Source organism: Trichechus manatus, unplaced genomic scaffold (genome assembly GCF_000243295.1).
Source record: "Trichechus manatus latirostris isolate Lorelei unplaced genomic scaffold, TriManLat1.0 scaffold00033, whole genome shotgun sequence".
Classification (NCBI taxonomy): domain Eukaryota; kingdom Metazoa; phylum Chordata; class Mammalia; order Sirenia; family Trichechidae; genus Trichechus; species Trichechus manatus.
The window spans coordinates 3,071,820-3,093,219 of NW_004443969.1; the positions used below are offsets into that span (position 1 = coordinate 3,071,820).

Consider the following 21,400-nt stretch of genomic DNA (forward strand, 5'->3'; position numbering starts at 1 on the left):
ATTTTGATGTCTTTTTTTGTGTGTTGTTCACAGTTTCTTTGTTCCACTTAATTTTCTGTGCTGAGTTGTTTCTCTGTATTTTCTTTTCATCTTTTTCATTGTTGTTGATTTTGTGTTTGCTGAGTCTTTATATTTTTCTAGTTTTTTATTTTGACTTGTAGGATTGTTAGTTTCCTTTGTGGTTACCTTAATATTTACCTCTATTTTTTCTAAGTTTATACCAGTATTTTATTTCTTTATATCGCCTGGACTTCCTCTCTATATGAAAAATCAATGTCTACATTTTTGAAGTCCCTCTTTTCTTTTTTAATGTTTTAATGTTGTCATCTTTTACATATTGACATCTGTTTCCCTATTTTCAGTGTTTTAGCTTTGATTTCCTTTTGTGACTCCCCTATCTGGGTTGATATCTGGTTGCTCTGTCCTGTGTTCTAGTCTTCGCTTGTTATCTGATGTTACTGATTTTCTAACTGGAGGTCTCCTTTTAGTATTTCTTGTAATTTTGTTTGGTTTTTGCAAATTCCCTAAACTTCTGTTTATCTGGAATTGCCCTAATTTCACTATCATATTTGAGAGACAGTTTTGCTGAATATATCATTCTTGGCTGGTATGTTTTTTCCTTCAAGGCTTCATATATGTCGTCTCATTGGCTTCTTGCCTGCATGGTTTCTGCTGAGTAGTCCGAGCTTATTCTTACTGACTCTCCTTTGTAGATGACTTTTGGTTTATCCCTAGCTGCTCTTAAAATTCTCTTTATCTTTGGTTTTGTCAGGTTTGATTATAATATGTCTTGGTGACTTTCTTTTGGGATCTACCTTATGTTGGGTTCGATGAGCATGTTGGATAGATATCTTCTCATCTTTCATGATATCAGGGTAGTTTTCTGCCAACAAATCTTCAACAATTCTCTCTGTGTTTTCTGTTATCCACCCCTGTTCTGGTACTCCAATCACTTGTACGTTATTCCTCTTGACAGAGTCCCATAATTCTTAGCATTTCTTCATTTTTTTAAGTCCTTTTATCTGATTTTTCCTCAGATAAGTTGGTGTCAAGTGCTTTATCTTCAATGTCACTAATTCTGATTTCCATTGTCTCGATTCTGCTCTTATGACTTTCTATTGAGTTGTCTAATTCTGAAATTTTATTGTTAATCTTCTGGATTTCTGATTGTTGTCTCTCTATGGATTCTTGCAGTCTGTTAAATTTGTCATTATGCTCTTCTTTAATCTTTTTAATTTCCACTATTGCATATTCTGCGTTTTGCTTAATTTCCTTCCTGATTTCTTGAAGAGTTCTGTATATTAATCTTTTGTATTCTGTCTCTGGTAATTCCATGAAATTTTTCTCCTCTGGAAAATTTCTAGATTCTTTATTTTGGGAGCTTGCTGAAGCCATCATGGATTGCCCCTTTATGTGATTTGATATTGACTATTATCTCCGAGCCATCAACAAGTTATTATATTTATTTTATGTTTGCTTTGGAGTTCTAATATCCTGTCACCAGGTGGTCAGATCTGTTACTAGGTGTGTGAGCTCAGGAGTCTGCTTGCTCCTCCTGTCAGCTCAGGTGCCCAGGTAGATAGCCACCAAGGGTGTCATATAGGCTCTCATTTACTCTGCTAAACAGGCATGGGTGATTGGTGTAGGCACAGGCATTTGGCTGCAGCAGGGGTACACACTCTGAGCAAGGTAGGGGGCTGACGGCCACCCCAGACTGTCCAGGAGGAAGGCGTGTTCCTGTTCCCTAGAGTGCATAGGTGGGCAGGTTTTGCAGCCGGACTATAAGCACCTAATGCTGTTGGCTGTAAGGACTGGGGGGCACCTCGTATTCATGGGCCCCTATTGCAGGTGGCTAGGTGGTGTGGGTGGAACAACCAGTCCTCAGGCCCCTGATGTGGGTATGTGAAGACCCTACTTAATGGGCAGAGCAGTGTCAAATATTACAAGCCTGCGCTTCACAGCTGAAATAATTGAAGTTAGACTTCTGGTACATACCCCGTTGTACTGCTGTAATGAGAGCCTACTCTGTTGAGATGGGCCCAGGCAAGTCTTCGCAGGGGGAAAGGCACTCAAATTCTGTGGATTCCTTATGCCTGTGCCTAGACAAAGGAGGTGTGCCTACCCTAGGTTCTTGGTTTAGGGGAGCCGGCAGTTTATTTTTTCCCGTTTGTTACTTTGTTCACTCTCCAAGGCAGGGAGAATAGCTCCGGGCGTGTGATGGATCCTGCTTCCTGCCCAGGGGACTCTGCAATTGCTGAGGCCCGTCCAGGACCCAGTGCTTAGCAGGGAGCAGGGAGATAAATGGGGAGAGGTTTTTCCCTAAGGGGGGTGTTTTTGATCCACGTGGTAAGCCGTAGGCAAGTACTTATCTTTAGTGGAGGGCTGCTTCTCACTGGATCTGGGTGGCCGTGTAGACTCTCTGGTGTTGGGTCTCTCCCGGTGCAGAAAACTCGCCTCCTGAGCACTACTGCTTGCCTGCCTCACTGCTCACCCCGGAGCTGATTAGGCTTGAAGGGCTCAGGCTTTTACTGGGTCAGGTCTGGCAACTCCTCGCTGCTTCTGAACCGTCTCTCCCTCTCCCTGACACTCCGTCTGGTTCCTCAACTCTGCCTTTGATGCTCAGGGCTCCCAGAGCACCATGTATAATTGAATCACTTGTTTTTTGGGGTCTCTGTTGTAAGAGGGTCCACCAGAAGTGTCTGTCTACTCCACCATCTTGGCCCCGCCTTCTCTTGTTCATTCTTTTGGCAGTCCATAGTATATTCAATATTCTTCGTCAACACCACAATTCAAAGGCATCAGTTCTTCTTTGATCTTTCTTATTCATTGTCCAGCTTTCTCATGCATGTGATACAACTGAAAATACCGTGGCTTGGGTCAGGTGCACCTTAGTCTTCAAGGTGACATCTTTGCTTTTCAATACTTTATAGAGGTCTTTTGCAGCAGATTTGCCTGAATACCAGTGGCATAGCTTCCAGCATCACAGCAACATGCAAGCCCCCACAGTACACAGTACACACAAATTGACAAACACGTCCTCTGATACAGGCATGCACGTATAAACACATTCAAATGTTATTTTTGTCACTGTTGTTAGTTGCCATGGAGTCAATTCCTATTCATGGCGACCCAGTGTGTGCAGAGTACAACTGTGCTCCATAGGATTTTCAAGGCTGTGATCTTTCAGCAGTAGATCACCAGGTCTGTCTTCCAAGGTGCCTCTGGGAGGGTTTGAACTGCCAACCTCTCAGCTAGTAGTTAAGCACTTAACTGTTTCAGCCACACAGAGACTCCTATTGGGTGGTTTTATTAGAGAGAAGAAAGCTAAGGGATCGTCATATATAAAGCACAGGAAAGTAGGATGTATCAAAAAGGAGAAAAGGATTGTTCAAAGCTGCACTGGTAATAGAATATGGTTTACTTACTGAATGGCATTGTACATATAATTGAAGATAATATAAATCTATAGCAGATTTTTTCTAGGATGCCAAAAAAAGAGTAAAATTGTAAATTACTATAATGTTTTGGGTATTCTATTACTGAGCATCTAGAAAGTATCTTAGATGATATAGGTAATTATGCCCAGCACTCAACCCAAGCTCCAAATAGAATGGAGAGGGCATTTAGTGGCCTTAATAGGGCATGTGTAAAGTATGCTACTAATGAATCAATTTACATTTTTTACATTTTAAAAAATAAAAATAATTTGATATGGCTTGGAGATCATGGGGTACTAATACTACTAAAGCATACAGCTCCTACTCCTCTTTCCTGCCCTTCAATTACAGGCTTCATCAGGTTTCCTAAGTGTGCCTGCCACTTTGTCCCTTCAGTCCTGGGCAGTATTAGCTTTCTGCTGTTGCAGACTCTATGTTGCTTCCCCATTCCTTGTCAGTTTCTCCTTAATATTGCACACACTTTATTAATAGTCATCAACTACATTTCAATTACTCCTTTTTAGTGTGTCATGGTTTTATCCAGTACCCTGATGGGTAGATTATGAAAAATCATATACTCTTATAGACCTCAAACATGTATCTAACTAGGAGGGCACAAAGGCTTCCGAGCAAATTTTCATGTCTGAAGAATTAATATCAAATATTAGATATATTGATAATCTTAAAACAAAATCAAGGAAAGAGAACTTTGTCTTTTTTCCCCGACATCATGGATTGTATCTATTTTGTTGATGTTTTTAAGAGTCTCTAGGAACATTCATGTAATACCCGTGCTCAGAGTGGCTAGATGCAGTTGTTATAAAGTCCATTGATTACCCTTCTTTTCTATGAGCTTTCAGCAGGAACAAATGAAGAAGGACATGAATTTCTCTAATGTCGAAGCATGGGAAATGTTTGAACATTACCAGTTTTGCAGTAAATTTTGATTTTTAGTTTATACTTTGATGCATTTCACATGATTCTATTAGTACTTATATAATGCCACAGGGCAGAAGAAGCAAAACTGTTATGCATATTGTATAGATAAGATATTACATGACTTTCTCCAAATTGAAGATCAAATTCATTGCTAAACCGATACGCCTGCACTACATCTAAGGCTTTTTCTTCACAGGATTCTTCCTCACTCTTAGTGGACCCAGTATATTAGCCTGTTTACTGGACTTTGCAATAGGTGACTAATTTGGTCATATTTTACCTCAATATTAAAGAAGCGTACACTTAACTAATACTGAAATAGATGGCAACGGATTCTACCCTTAGATACTTTTGTATTTGATGACCTCTGTCATATCTCATCTCATGAACTCATTGGAAACCTTCTTATGTAACAAAATCAACATCCAGAATCACTATTTTGTGTTAGAAAACTGAAATGTTGACAAATTAGTCCCATTTCAAAGATTTTTAAAAATTGATGAAAATTAGAAATGAAGTGTCTAATCCCTTTAAAGATTAGGGGATTGAGGCACAAAGACATAAAGCATCTTGCCCAAGTTCACACAATGAGATAGTGGTGGAAATATAGCTAACACTACTAGTCTAGTTCCCTATCCTGTTAATTCAGAGCATTAAACAATCAGAGGAAAAAAGATCAGAATTAAGAACCACATAAAATGTCAAAAGTTTCCATAATTGCTTCTTTTGCTGCTAAATCCTTCAAGGGTGGAAGACCAAGCTCAGAAACAGAAGTTTGCATTTTATTTGACCAGTCATACTGCAAAAGACCTCAATACAGTGTTAAAAAGCAAAGATGTCACTTTGAGGACTAAAGTTCACCTGACCCAAGCCATGGTATTTTCAACAGCCTTATATACATGTGAAAGTTGGACAATGAATAAGGAAGACTAAAGAAAAATTGATGTATTTGAATTAAGGTGTTGGTGAAGAATATTGAATATACCATGGACTGCCAGAAAATCAAACAAGTCTGTCTTGGAAGACGTGCAGACAGGGTACTCCTTGGAAGCAAGGATGGTGAGACTTCATCTCATGTACTCTGGACATGTTATCAGGAGGTACCAGTCCCTGGAGAAGGATATCATGCTTGGTAAAGTAGAGGGTCAGCAAAAAAGAAGAAGACCTTCGATGAGATGGACTGACACAGGGGCTGCAACAATGGCCTCAAACATTGAAACAATCGTGAGGATGGCACAGGACCAGGCAGTGTTTTGTTCTGTTGTACAAAGGGTTGCTATGAGTTCGAATCGAGTTGATGGCACCTAACAACAACAACAAATTGCATTACATATGTCAGTTTGGGTGGACCTTTAAGGTCTTCCATCACAACAAGGATGATATGCTATGTAACTTGATCAAAGAGGCCTTTCCTTATTTTCTACCTATGCTACCAAATGGTCTAAAGTTTTCACCCAACCATTTTATACTCACTGGTCCTCATCTCTCCCATCAGTAAAAAGGAATAGTTTATATTAGGTAATTAATGAAGGTCCTTCCAGTGTAGTCATTCCATATTTTTTTTAACCTTTTCAAATAGGGAATACTTCTTTACACTATAGGCTGCACTATTTGTGAAAATTTCCAACTGTGGTAGAATTTTCCTAAATATGTCAATGGTTCAGCATTTGAGTGGAATTTCTATTTGAACCAGTCACCTTGCAATTATTGCAGATGTCATCCCTATTCAAGTTTCTTAAATAAGAAGGCTTCTAATGTCTATATTTTTAAATAAATTCTCATTACATTTTTTCAGCATGGAGAAGAATGCTAGGAAGTCACTGGCTAGCTGTGGGGACAAAGTTGGAAAAAAATCCATAAACTTTTCAGAAACTGTACTATTTTAAAGAGCACCATTTTAAAAAATGGAGAAACTATTTTCAGGAAGAAAATTCAATGGAAAATTACCCTTTGTCCCCATTGCTCTGTCACATATTCTGTAAAAGGCACGATTCTCAGTATCAGTATCTTGAGTCATTTTGCGGTGCTGCTAATCACTTTGAAATTTTAAATGCTTCTTGGGAACAGCCAAAGAACCAGAATTACTTCTTTTCTGAACTAATGGAGGCAACCTTAGCTTTATTTTCAAGTGGATTTGTTGAGCTGATCACATCTCTAAATTGCAATGAAGTGATAATTGGAGTGAAAATATCTACTTTCCTGTAAAAGTGAAATTGAAATTGCCTACCTTGATTTAAAGCTGTCAGGCGGCATGAGTTCCAAAGTATGAGTTGGTCCATATAGGTTTACAACATATAATTTTATTGTTGGGTTCACTTGACCTGCCTTTGAGAAAACAAAAATTGTAGGGAAAATTCATTAAGCAGTAGAATATATTGAGAAATAAAGTGATTGCATTTTGATTCTTTTACTTTTTTGTGTTAGAGGGGAAAAGAAAGCTTAATTTCTCTAAAGCAGAAATGATTTTAAATTCAACAACTTGATTGCTTTCCATTGTTTTTGCAAATTGCTGCTTCTCAGGCATTTTAGTCAAAGACAATTAAAAGTGATAGAAAATCATGATGACTTTATTCATTAGAAAGTGTTACTGTGTTCTTTTCCTAGAATGGCACCAGAAAAGCTGGTTTTACAAAACAACTTGTAGATCAAACAGCTACTCGCATTGTAGGATATAAAATGAAATGGAAAGGCAACTTGGCTAATTAAAAAAAGAAAGAAAAGGAAAAAAGAAAACCTATTCAATCCAGGTGCCATGTTCTTGAAATTCCATTATATGAAATTTATTCCATTGCATTTAACTCCTACAGTTATTTTAAACTTTAACAATTACTAGGTAGGGTGACATATAAGTGACCCTTGGGAGATGGGGAATGGGTAGACTGCCCTCACCAAGCACTTGGAGAAAAGAGTAGGAAGGCAGTGCTAATGACATGTAATTTGAGTGAAGTGAATCAAAATTTTCTTAAATAATAACTAGCACATGTAGTAGTTACCATGGCCCAGGCACATGCTGTTGCTGTTGCTGTTGTTGTTAGGCATTACATGAATTAAGTGTCCCGACTACAGTCCTAAGATATACTTATGGTCATTTCCCAGGTGAAAATGGAGAGGCTACACAAATCATGCAAGGTGAAATATCTAATAATTGAGGGAGCCAGTATTTACACCCAGGACATGTTTCACTGAAATGCCATAGTTTTGCTTCAATTCATTCCCAGGCAATGCCCCCCAAAGATTTTCTAAATACACTATAAGCTCTTAAGGACAGGTATTGGAACTTTCACCAACATATCTCAGGCAATTTCCAAATACCCAGTAGCTATTTGTTGAATGAATATGCAAACGAATAAGTGACTTACTGAATCACTTGATTTCTTGTATGTCAATGTGCTCCTAAACAATGCTCTATTATCATTGTGATATGACTGATGCTTTAAGAGAAGACTATATGACATATGCAGAGGAGGAGGAAGAAATTAAAAGTGAGTTGAGTAAAAAGACCTGGCAAAAATCTACAGAGAATGGTAAAACTGGTTCCATGTTCAAGGAACTGTTATTGACAAAACCCAGAGCCAAATCAGAACCAGAAACAACATCATATGTTCAACCAGTCATCAGTGATATCTCCTTAAGAACTGTTGTCTTCAGTTATCAAAAGATACTATCATTTCATTGCTAGTTTCATTGCTTGGGAACCTCCAGTGTCTGTGCACATTTGTCTTGAATAATTTAGCCTTCTACCACACTTAGGGAGCACTGGTGGCACAGTGGTTAAGAGTTCGGCTGCTAACCAAAAGGCTAGTAGTTTGAATCCACCAGCTGCTCCTTGGAAACCCTATGGAGTAGTTCTACTCTATGGGTTTGCTATGAGTTGGAATCAACTCGCAATGGGTTTGTTTTTTTGTTTTTGTTTTGGACCACACTTAGAAAAGCCCTTTCTTTTATAAATAATTTATTTTATTTTTTGTTGTTATTGAGAATAAACACCAATTCAACAATTTCTCCATGTACAATTCAGTGACGTTGATTACATTCTTCAAGTTGTGCAACCATTCTCACTCTCAGTTTTTAGGTTGCTTCTCCCCCATTAACATAAATTCACTGCCTCCTAACTTTCCTATCTAATCTTCTGAATTGCTGTTGTCAATTTGATCCTATATAGGTAGATGGTAAAAGAGGACGATGTTCAAGGCAGTCATTGTTTACTAGTTATGCAAAATTAGTTTGGTTTTAAGAAAACTTCAGGGGATGTTTTTGGTTTAATTTAAGTTTAAAGCTTAAAGATTATCTCAGGGCAATAGTTTCAGAGGTTTATCCAACCTCTGTGGCTCTAAAAAGTCTGCAGTCCACAAGAATTTGAAATTCTGTTCTGCATTTCCCCCCTTTTGATCAGGATTGTTCTATAGAATCTTTAATCAAAATGTTTAGTAATGGTAGCCGGGTACCATCCAGTTCTTCTGGTCTCATGGCAAAGGAGGCAACTGTTCATAGAGGCAATTAGTCACACATTCCAATTCCTTCTCCTATTCCTGACTCTCCTCCTTCCTCTGTTGCTCCAGGTGAATACAGAACAATTGTTGTACCTGGAATGGCCACTTGCAAGCTTTTAAGACCCCAGGCACTATGCAACAAACTAGGAGGTAAAACACAAGCACTAAACACATTACTAGGCCAATTAACTGGGATGTCCCATGAAACCATGACCCTAAACCTCAAAACCAAGGACCCAAATCCCATGAGGTGTTTGGTTGTACATAAGCAGCCTCAGCAGCTACTCCAAAAGGTGGAAACAACCCACATGCCCATCAAAGGATGAATGGATAAACAAATATGGTACATATATACAATGGAATACTACTCAGCCAGTAAGAGAAATGAACTCTTGATACATGCTACAATATGGATGGAGTTTGAAGATATTATGCTGAGTGAAATAAACCAATCACAAAAGGACAAATATTGTATCACCTCACTTATATAAAAAGACAAGAACAGGCAAAGTTTTTTAGTGGTTACCAAAGGTAGGAGGGAGGGGGAAAGGAGGGGTTATTGCTTATAGAGTACTAAGTTTCAGTTTACAGTGGTAGTAAAAATTGCATTGATTAAGGGTAGGGTTGCTCAGTTGATTAATGTAATTGCTGTCAGTAAGTTGTATACCTGTAAAAAGTTAGTTGACCAAAGTTGTGTGATAGATATATTTACAACAACACACACACAAAAAGAAAAGCCCTTTCTTATTACTATTGTTTTCATTTGTCATTTTTCCTCCCCGAAAATATTGACTTTATCCATTTCTTTTTAGTCTATTCATTTTCTGCTTGATCAGGTATGTTCAGATTTAGAGCTGGATCCTAGTATTTATCATTGCCACTCAGAGCGTGGTTCCTGGACCAGCAGTATCAGCATCACATGGAATCTCAGAAATGCAGACACATGAGCCTCACCTCAGACATACTAGATCAGGATCTCTGGGCATGGGCTCCAAAATCTGTGCCTTAACAATATTCCCAGGTAATTAGTAGGCAAAATGTTACAAAACACTGGCACATACACACACCCACACCCAAATCCACACCCATACACATGTACACACACATACACACACGTTATATATACACACATATACTGTATATATATATATAATATATATATATATACATTTGCCTTTCTAGCAAGTTGAGTTCCCATGTGATATTGCTGATACAGGGACTGAACTTTTAGAACTTAAATGGCTTAAATTTGGCTTAAATTTTGAGTCGGAGATATCCATGTTCAAATTTTGACACTGTTATTTACTTAATATGTGACTATGGGCAGGTTGTTAAAGATCAAGTATTATTTCACTTAATTGTCAAAGATGAGACCACGCTTCTCTAGGAATAGGTCATAGGTCAGAAGTTTTGAGTTAAAGACCGTTTCCTTTCTACAGATAAAGATATCTGGTAGGTTTGCTACCTGGACTAACACAGAAGATGATTTATACAGAGTGCCTAGAATTGTGTACATTTGTGAACTGATAATTAAAAATGATGGGAAATTTGGAAATGGATAGTGGTGATGGTTGAACATCATGATGAACAACAAAAAAATGATAGTTATTATTAAAATATAAAATCTTATTTTTTAGTTAGTGATGAGCTCTGTTTATATCTTTATAATCCAATACACTGGCTAATGAAAAAGAGAAATCAAATTAAATTTGATCTTTCTGTGAAATTTCAACAATGATGCATAATTTTATGACATACTTTGTCAAATACATATGCAGTTATTAGCATATCTTTAAGGCAGTTTTTTTTCATGTCAGTAGCCTTGTAAGCTTATACCTGTAAAGGACTGCTTATACCCTAATTATCTTCTACTTGAACACAGATTAAAAATTATATACACACGGGGCCAGTTTTTAGACAAAAAGTAAACAGCTCAACCAAGTATCAGGCTGTCACCAAAATTCAGCTGTTAGGCATTCTAATTTCATTATCTTAATAGACAATTAGATTTATATTTCCACAGATTTTTGAAATTAAGTGCACATTGCAAGTTCATTTGTACCTTTTAATATCTGAAATTGTTTCAATACTTTGCAAATTAGCAGAGTTCATCTATTTGCTTTTTACGGACACATTTGCCACAAATACTGCAAATTCACATAACTCCTCTATGATTCTGAAACACAAGGTTCAGTAATAATTCACCTTATTTTACTAGCAAGTAAACTGTCATTAAACAAGATAATGTTTTAATTCAGAAGATTAACCTGCGGTTACTGAGATAGAACTGTGCATCTCTATTGTGCTGAGCTGCTAATGATAGGATATTTTATGAGTTCTGAATCATGCTGAATTAAGTAAAATATAAATACATTTGTGTAGTGTAAGTATTTCATTAGTAAATCTAACCACATTGGGTATTTGCTACACTCATTTTAATCTAGTTTAATTTGAAGCACAATTTAGTATGAGCTCTATGAGTTACTTCAATTTCTAAAGCACCACTTTTCAAAAGTTTATGGCTTAAGTAAGAGCATGTCAAAACAATTCATTCGTTACTAGAAAAGCAACATTTTTTTTAAACAGAGTAGAGAATAATGAGACTTTGAAAATTCAAGTAACATACTCAAAATGACACTGAAATTTATCCTGAGAACCAGAACCATAACATAAACTTACTTCCTTTGAGTCCTGTTGTCTTAACTACCTGGAAAGGTTTTGCTACATAAAACCACCTGAGGACTTAGAATTCTTTCTTTTGGCTTTGGCCTCCACAATATATTTTTTTATATTTATCTTCATTATTCCCTATACTGTTCAATGGTAGCCATTTATACTCAGGACCTTCATCATTACATATGCCTATGTCTAGCAGGGGTGAGCCTAAGTACCTAAGTATTTAATATACCCATATATAGCTAAGTAATGAGCAGTAAATGGAGAAAACGACTCTGTAAGTATTTATTGACTTGGCCAAGGAGCTGTTTTGATTCCAGCTATCTCTTTTGAGTCACATGTTGGCCTTTGGCAGTTGTATAAACAGGGATGGAATCAATAAATTTGAGTTATTTTCCTGATTTAAGGCAACTTCTGTAACTTTGATAAAAAAACACATAGCCTTCTAGAATCTCTCTTTGCACATTTGTATAACAGAGACAATTTTGATGAGGACCAAATGAAGTAAAAAAAAAAGAAAAAGTCATTCGGAAAACAGAAAGCATATTATGACCACATGTGATTTAGAAAATTGATAAACATTATTATTGTTATTATTATTATTTCTATGGCTATCTTAACCATAAATCATATTAAATAGTTAAATCTTCAATTATTAAATAATAATTAAATAATAATAACAAAGTATCTGATTAACAACCTAGCATCTTCTGAATTATTGCTGACAAATTTCAATTTTCTCAGATGTTTATCTTTGTTCACTTTTTTTTTTTGTCATAGTCTTGCTAAAGTTATGAGGCCTAGGAGTGCCCAAGTTCAAGCACTACCAGGGCACAACTGAGAAGGCAAATTGAAGTTGAGCAAACACACAATTTTTTTGTGTGAATCCTGACTCCTCTTGGGAAAATTACAAAAAGCTACCCCCTCCTTAGGGCTTATGTTAGCTCCCTTTTGTGCAGTGCACAAACTGAGCAGCTGTATGTGAATATCTAGCCTATTGACATACCTTGATAAGTTGCAAATTGCCTTTCACAATCAGCTACTTGCTATCCATTTTCTATTTAAATTGTCAATTAAACTTTCATTATTGTAAGTAATTCAAATTATGTGAGAATTAATATATTTCAGTTCTATTTTCAGTCATTGTTCAGTCTTTTCAATCCTTCTCTGGAAAAAAAAAGTGCAGATATACTATACAAGCACAGATTGTCACCCATCAAAACAAAAAGTGGGGAGGGGCTAAATCTTAAGCATTAAGTTCTTTTTGAGAGTAAAAAAAAATCACTTGGAGAAATGTTTATTTTGATGTTGGTCAAATTGACATTTACTCCTGAAGAGCACGGAAGATAATTGCCATCTAAACTATGTCCAGAGCAAACCCTAAATGCAACATTTTGAAATCATGGAATCAGATTCCTCTTAATTCTGCTGTCCTCCTTAGCTGAAAGCCTAACACTACAGTTTAATACTTCAAGTGTATTGGTTACCATAGTAGGGTCTTACAGGATTTGAAGAAGTCTCCTCAACTAGTCAAAAACACTCAGAAACATAAGCTCAGGGAGCATACAAAAAGAATGAGAACTAAGGCAGAGAAATGTCAATCATTTATGAATGGTCAAGAAAATACAAACTGAAACCGTTTATCTAAACCTATGGAAGGAAGACAGGAGTGGTAAAGAAAGAAAGGCAGTTTAGAATATGTCAGTGAAGAAAACACTCATCTTGTTTCTGACTCTCTATGTTCAAGCCTTTATTTTTGTTCCTGGGGTAACTTGAGTCCTATGGATGATAGTAGAATGAGGGAAGTATAAATGACTTTACCCACCCACCCCAACACACCTTTATTGCAGACTTAGAGTAACAATTTTGATGGGTAATTTATTAGGTACTTTGCCCAGCTAATGTAATCCATAATTGGAAGGTATAAAACCCATCATGCTTGGAAAACACGAAGTACAGCTCACTGAAGGAATGGCTTAAAGATGGCTTGTAAACAAAATTAGCAGCTATCTCTCATTTAATTATGAGCTCAACTGTGTAACATGGAATTTAAAATGTTTTCTACAAGATCTTCATATAGTTAATGCCTTGGCAGCCTCACTCATGAGGTTTTTCCTTTGTTATATAAACATGGGAAAAGCAAAGAAAAAAAAAATAAAGGTACCTTGAGTAATTAAAGATAACATACAATTGAAAAACCAGTATACTCTATAGATTTTTGCAACTGGCTTTTAGAGGGCCACATGCAACACTTGAAAATATTTTCCTGTCTGGTCCATGTTCACCTAATCCAATAAAATAATTCCATTTAGCCTAGCTATCCCTGGATATGATTGTACCTTAGCATTTTATAAAGTATGTTTCAGGGTGTGCTCTGCCAAAATAATGCTAATTCTTTATACTTACTCTATTCTTTACTGATTCTTTATGCTTAGTGTTTTCTTTATTGGAAATTCTTTATGCTCAGCTTATTCTTTATTGGAGATTTATAATACACATTAACATAGAGTATATTAAGGGTGCTAAGAAATCAACTAAACACAGCTAGATTTTATTTTTTAACCTAGAACTTACAGCTTAGTGGACCATGGCACTTCCTCCTCCCTTATAACATCTATTAACAACTCACTGGTATACCTTGGGAAAAAAATCTTTGATCTGGCATCAGTGCTGCCCCTTATTTCTTTTTAACTGGAAGGGTTGGGAAGACAAGAATGAGAGCATTCAAGGAAAAGCAATGCTGCACAAGCGAAAATCCCTCACTCCAAAGCATCTTTACGTCCACATACCCAAGTACCCTATACAGACATCTGCAAGCTATAAAATGATGAGTCAGCCTACAAGAAAACTTCTTTTTCCTTGAAAAACAACTTCTTAATGGACCAACAATACTATCAATCAACTGACTGTTGCAGAGACAGGGAACAAACTAGCACTTAAACATTACTTACCTTAGGATATGGATACTGCTTTGCTTTGGGATACAATGCTCCAGTAAACCGAGGGATAACCATGGTAGGCACCAAGGAGTCATTGATCATCAGGAAGGCAAGCCTTTCTCCATCTGGTGACCACCAGTGGGTGATGTGAGAATGCAGAAGTTCCTCTAGAATAAATGAGTGTTATTAGAAACTAAGTCTAGCAATATGGGCTCAGTTACCCACAAACATCTGTCCCTTGAAATCACCAACATAAATTGTACGTATGTTTTCTAGCTAACATGTTGGAGTTTATCAACTTCACTGAGAATTCTCTATTCCTGAGTTACTCTTTTATTATCTCAAGAAAAGCAGATGCAGAGAGAGGAAAGAATGAAGCAATGAAGTCAGGATTTCATGGATTTTCAGCAATGTGAACAGAACAGATGAAAGCACTACTGGAGTAAAAAAGAATGAGAAGAATGAAGAGTCAGATATGACATAAAATTATATTCATGTCATCATTCATTCATATTTTCACTCAATAAAATTTCCATCCTTTCATCATCAAACAAGTTGAGGACCCACTGGATTCATTAAACCATACTGAGCTCTTAGGAAATTGAATTAAAAATATACTGGACATCTTCCATGTGACCCCAAATCCACTATCCAGTTTTCTACACCTGCTTTCTGGCTCAGGAAGTTAACTTGTGTGAACTACATCAACAGGGCCCCATGCCCTCTGGCTTCCAGTTGCATTTGACAACTACGGTGTTTTGTCAAGAGATTAGAGAGAAGAGAGTGAAGCCAGGCTATTTATTCTCTTGGCTCCCTCCTTCAAAGTCAGCTCAGGTTGGCTGTGTGCTTTAAATGATGTCACCCTCCTGCCAATGCAGCCAGCTCTACACGATTTTCTCCTACTGTGTCTAGTAATGGCTGGCTCATCTCTACAGATGAATGGGTGGTAACAGTTTGACTGCTACTAGTCTAGATTACAACACTTTCCTTTGTGGTTTCCCTACGCTTTTGCCTTTATAAATGGTATCTTTGTAAATAATTCTTCCTTAAATTATCCTACCCTGAATATGTCAAATTTTTTTTCTTTTGGGACCTTGACTGATATAGTAATTAATACCAGCAGCAGAATCAGAATATAGAGCCTCAGCATTAGATTCTGGGATTAGGTTGGACATACATATGAGGAATTTAATAACAATCACCTTTTCCTGGGAGAACTGGGACCTAGAAAATCCACAGCAAAGGGTGTGATCATGATTTATCAGTTTTCACTAGTGTAACATGGAATGAAATTCAGGTCATAAGGAAAGGCATTGGGAGTACAAGTAGATATGACACTTATTTGCTATAAAAAAAAAATGGTGGTTATAAAGATTATTAAGTCCACATAGTTCTTCTGACACTCCACAGAATTACACAGACCAAAAAAAAAAAAAAAGGAAAGAGAGAAACTGAAATTATGACCATGAAATTACTAACACATATTCAGCATAAAAGGTTACCATGGCATATTTGTAGTAGTCTTTCTTCTGTAGTTTCACTTCAGCACAGAGCTGGCTGAGGACCAAGCATATTATCCAATAGAAAAGGTTGCAGAGCTGCAACACAAATTACAGGCTCAACTCCACTTGGTTTTCTAAGCTAAGACAAAGATATTGGTGGAGAAGAACTGAGAACCAGGCACATAGGATAGGGATATTTGGGTAAACATGTGCAGTATACTCATGCTTTCTGGTCTAGTCTCATAAATAATACTTCTGTTTTATGGTGAAAGGCTTCTATATGTGTTAACGTTATAGCTAAAGATTTTGAACCTCAAAATTCCCACAGGCCTTCTTGTTGGCAGAGGCAACTTCTTTCAAGAGAACTAGGCCTCTTCTGCATAAAGACAGAGGAAGGGAAACAAATTCTTTTAAAAATTTAAGAGTTGGCAACACTGGTGACGTTTTCAGCACTCTAAAAGTCTGGAGCACACTGGGGTACCTCCTCAAAAGTGAGAGAAAAATTGTTGGGTCTGTATTTATATAAAAGTGAAGAAGAACTGGACTCTTTGGATTGTGGAGACAAAATAAACCACATTTACATTTGCTGCTCGGTTATATTTCACAGGTAACCCTTAAAACTGTCAGTTTTGAGCAGCACCTAAACAAGAGAGGGTTCGTAGAAGATCCAGGCCATGGTACAACCCTCCCTATCTCACACTTCTCATGACTCAGCAGATGCAAACAGAACTATGGCAAACCAAGATGCTATGTGGTGCCTCTGGCACTTCCCATATTATAATCATCGCAAAGGCATTAAGAGCTTTAGAGAAAAGTCATTCCTCCTATGCTGACAAATAGTTTCCATTTCAAAAGCAGCTCTTTCTACTTGTAGAAACAACTAACCTGACTATGGGACTCAAAGTGACTATGCAACCCAAACTGCCCATCATGAACTGGTCATTAACTCATCCATTGGCCATAAAGTTGAAACACACATAGCACCATTCATTACAAAACGGACACAGTATATATGTGAGTGGACCAGAAAGCTAAGTGAACTGTCTGTGGTTTTGATTCTCTGCTTCATTCCCTCTCCTTTATCTCATGCAAAGGCTCAAGGTGTATTTCCTAACAAAAGCTGACAGAGAAGGAATGAAGTTAGGACTGGTTCATGGATATACCTGCTTGGTTTACTTGAACAAACTGGAATTGGATAGGCTCTATACTAAAGTCTAACTCAGGAAAGGCATTGGAAGACAGTAATAAAGATAGGTCCTCCCAGTTGGCAGTATTTTGTCAAAATATTTACTTGTTCACTTTTCTGTGGAAAGAGGTTTGGCCTGAGTAACTAATAGATGGGCAGCTGATTAGGCATAAGTGAAGAGTAAAATCAGAAAATTAGTGACAAGGAGTTTTAGGGAAAGAGAATGGGAAAGTTTCATCAGAAGGGGTAAAAAATTTAAAATGTGAAGATAATGGTGTCTCAGTGTCCACTGGAACACATCCATGGTAGAGGAAGCTCTCAGTAATCAGATGGACATGATGGCTATCCTGTGCATGTCAGTCAGCGTCTTTCCCACCCCTGCCTGTGCTTTATTTATGGATCCATGGTAGAAGGGATGGAGGCTATGCAAAATCTCAGCAATATGGACTTTCTGTCATCAGGACTGATCTGGGTCCCACCATTAATGAGGGCCCAATCTGTCAAGAGTAGTGGCTATCACTGACCACTTCATATGACACACTTTCCTAGCAGGACCAGATGGCTATCTCGTGGCAAGTAGATAACATGGGAACTCTTACACCAAGATGAGTGGCATTTTGTCCTCACATATTCTGGGTGTGGATCTGACTTCTGTCAGTACTGCTATTCATGGATGTACAGAATAATTTATCTATTACCATGATAATCAACACTATATCACCTCCAGATAGGAAATACTTTATGGCCAAAAAAAAAAAAAAATGGCAATGGTCTCAGACCCATGGGATTCATGGATCTCATCATGCTCCCAATTAGCTGTAAGTACCTGACTTGGTAGAACAGTGAAATGTCCTGCTCTACCTCAGCTTCACAATATTTCATGGACAACAATCTTGAAGCTGGGATGTATTCTGCAGGATACAATGTTCCCCTCCTCTATAGCCAGAGGGTACAGATATAGGGATCAAGATATAGAAGTGGCCTCTCTTACTATCACATCAGTAACACACTGGATAATTTTTTTTTTCTTGTCCTTATGATATGGAGTTTCTTGGTTTAGAAGATCTATTGCCTAAGGGAGAAAAGCATCCAACGGGGAATACAGTTCCTTTGAATTGGAAGCTGAAACCTCCCCCTGATCATTATGGGCTTATTATGTTTCTAGGGAAAAAAAAAATGCCAGAAAATTCGGTCACGGTGCTGGGTCTGATGACTGATCTCATCTGCCTGGAAAAAAAAGTGTGTCTTCATTATACATTTGGAATTCAGAAGATTCACAAGTACTCGTCTGCCCAATAGTACTGGTCAATGGAAAGTTGAATGTGTAGCAACCTGATAAAGACAAAGATAGATAGGAATAAGCTTTGGCAGGAATAAAGCTCTGACCTGACCAACCAGGTAAACAACCTGTCTAGTTAACATGCTGGCAGAAAGTAAGGGATAAAATAATTGGATAGTTGAAGAAGGCAGCTAAGATTACCAGTGTAGGTCACATCACCAGCCTATTTCTTATATTTTTCCCACAATCTTATACGAAAAACACAAGGGGTGGCTAAAGTTTTAAAATATGGGAGGTGTATAAATGGACTGACATGACCATGCAGTGAAACACTGCAGATGGGACTTTGTGTGTTCTTCTTTGGGGACACAAGCTTTGTATTTGGACAAATAATGAACAGCTGATGAGGAACAAAAGGGGTTTCCTGTACCCATTATCTTCCATTTTCTCTTCTGAATCTTTTCTCCACACTTCTCCCAGTAAGCTGTCTTATATATATCATATCAGCAACACATCCATGCTCTCTGACTTTTAGCTGGGTATGACCAGCATGAAGCCAGGCAAATCAGACAGAGGGAAGGATGTGAGTGCATGGAATTTATTTTCTTGGCCCCCACCTTGGCTCACATCACATGGGTTTCACTGTGTCCCTCCATCAAAACTCACTGCTTCTATTAATGAGAAAGCTCTACAAGTTCTCTCCTTCTACCTTCTGGTATCTGCTACCTTCCCACATCACTTCACATGGTGAAGTGACAAATTATCGACTGCATAAGTCCTTGTAATTCTATATTGTATACAGCTCCTTCACAGAGAAAAAATTAAATCGTTGTGTTTTGAATACACTGTTTTTGCCAGCTGAGATCCTGGACCTGATTTATGCAAGGAATTGCAATTTAGTTAAGGAGACATGCATTATACACAAGACACACTGAGGGGGAAAATAATATTAACTGCCAAATGAGTGTAAACTCTTAGTGCTATGAGATTTCAAGGTATAAAGAGATTGTGTTGACTGGTGTAATTACTCTGGGTTTCTAAGAAGTGAGATCTATCATAGATGCTGAAGCATGTGAGCACAAGTATTACCCAACAGTTAAATCCTATGAGGCAGTTCTACTCTGTCCTATAGGGTGCTATGAGTCAGAATCAACTTGATGGTAACGGGTTTGGTTTTTTTGTAAGCATGGCCCAGATGCCAGGGTACCTGTTCAGTGGAAGCCAGATATCACTCACTGTCATTTATTTTAGAGTGATATATGCCTAATGTTGTTCTCCACAAGAATGGTAAAATATCAAAATAATATATGCAAAGAGTTATGCATCATTTATATGTGAAAATAAAGCTATTTGGAATGGGAAGGAAAGAAAAATCAAAGAATTTTTTATAGGCATTTGCTTAAGAGTCATCTTGGATAAGGTATAGTCTCTTTGATTGCAGCAAATGGGGACTTTGTCCCCTGCAGTGGAACTTCTTGTGTGAATTATATATTATTCAGAAATAATTTATTTTTACAAATTGCATTCCATTACATTTAGTGTAGTTTTGGCTCTTCATTGTTTTTATTACACTGATTAAGAAAATCTCACTGCAAAACAGATGGGAGTTTTCAAGACATGTAGTTTTAAATCACAGACAAAACTATAGCCTCAATATAAAGCATTTACAGAAAATGAACTAATATACAATCGTTGTGTTCAGATTAATATGCCATTTTGAAAAGCAAGCTAATTTCATCCATTTATAGTTTTGTTACTTAGACAGGATTTCCTCAGAATGTTACTGCCAACTCTGTGGGCCTATGGTTGATTTTTTTCCCCCTCTGTCCTCCATTTCACATTCAACTTCCTTGAAAGAATTGTCTATATCCATAACCTTATCACGACCCACTTACACCTCCAGTGACTGCAATCTGGCTTCATCATTTGACCAGTTTTACTCTAGGCATTTTCATTAATGATCTGGTAGCAAATCCAGTGGTAACTTTGGAGTCCTTAGCTTGTTTAACCTTTCCAGACACTCAGCACTGTTGATAACCCTCACTTCCTTTGACTTCCCTGGTTGTATCTCTTGTTTTTTCTCTTATCTGTCACAGTCCAGTTTCACAGACACATAGTAAGTGCTCAATAAATATTTGTTGAATCAGTGAATGGATTAATGTAGCTTTGTGTGTCCAAGAGACAGCAAAAATAAAACGAAGATAGGGATTTTCCACCGATCACATTAAACGAAAAAAGGAGTGACTATAGCGTCGGTATGAGTTGGAATACACTCCATGGTAATGAGTTTGTTTGTTTGTTTTTTGGTTTATCATAACCTGCTGATAAGTATATTGCTTATCATGTAAATTCTTTTCTCTCTTCTTCACTTTTCTCATCCTTGATGAGCAATGTAAGGATCACTTCCTTCCTGAAGCCACCTTAGATTTCCTTATCTTACCATAATTAGTTCTATTTATACTTCTATTTACCATGCTCCTAATTGTTCCTTATAGAACAGTTATTTACACATTTATCACTCCACTAAGTTGGAAATACCCAAAATATGAAAATCCTTCTTCCTCATTGTATTGCTCTCAGACAATGCTCGACGAATGAATGTGTTTAATAATTGATACATTGAATATTAAGGTACTCTAAAAATTTGAGATTTTAAAAATCTTTATAAATCATTGAGGCATATTAGTTGAATTCTTCCATTCAAATAATTGAAAGTGACGGTCTTTTTTCTTTCTATTTAACACATTAAAGGCCTTATGGAAATCTTCAAATCCGTTAACTTAGAAACTGTAAACTTTATTTTTACTTTTTTCAATCCTTGATCTGATATTTAATTGTCACCATGTTAAATACTCCAATTTATATGAAATAACTTTAAATGTGCTTTGTGAATATTGTATTTAAAATGATTTTGAACATTTTATTTTTCTTCTGAACTTCACCAACTCTGTA

At 37.1% G+C, this 21,400-nt stretch overlaps 1 protein-coding gene across 8 annotated transcripts in view; it reads right to left on the minus strand.

Moving 5' to 3' along the window:
• DPP10 (dipeptidyl peptidase like 10) overlaps positions 1-21,400 on the minus strand; it is a 1,865,365-nt gene that overhangs the window by 113,213 nt on the left and 1,730,752 nt on the right. For all 8 annotated transcript variants that reach the window (XM_004375073.2, XM_023730177.1, XM_023730175.1 and 5 more), the window contains 2 exons: positions 14,494-14,648; positions 6,604-6,701 (listed from right to left, as the gene is read on the minus strand). In XM_004375073.2, coding sequence (XP_004375130.1) covers positions 6,604-6,701; positions 14,494-14,648 — 253 coding nt within the window. The remainder of the gene's footprint in view (positions 1-6,603; positions 6,702-14,493; positions 14,649-21,400) is intronic.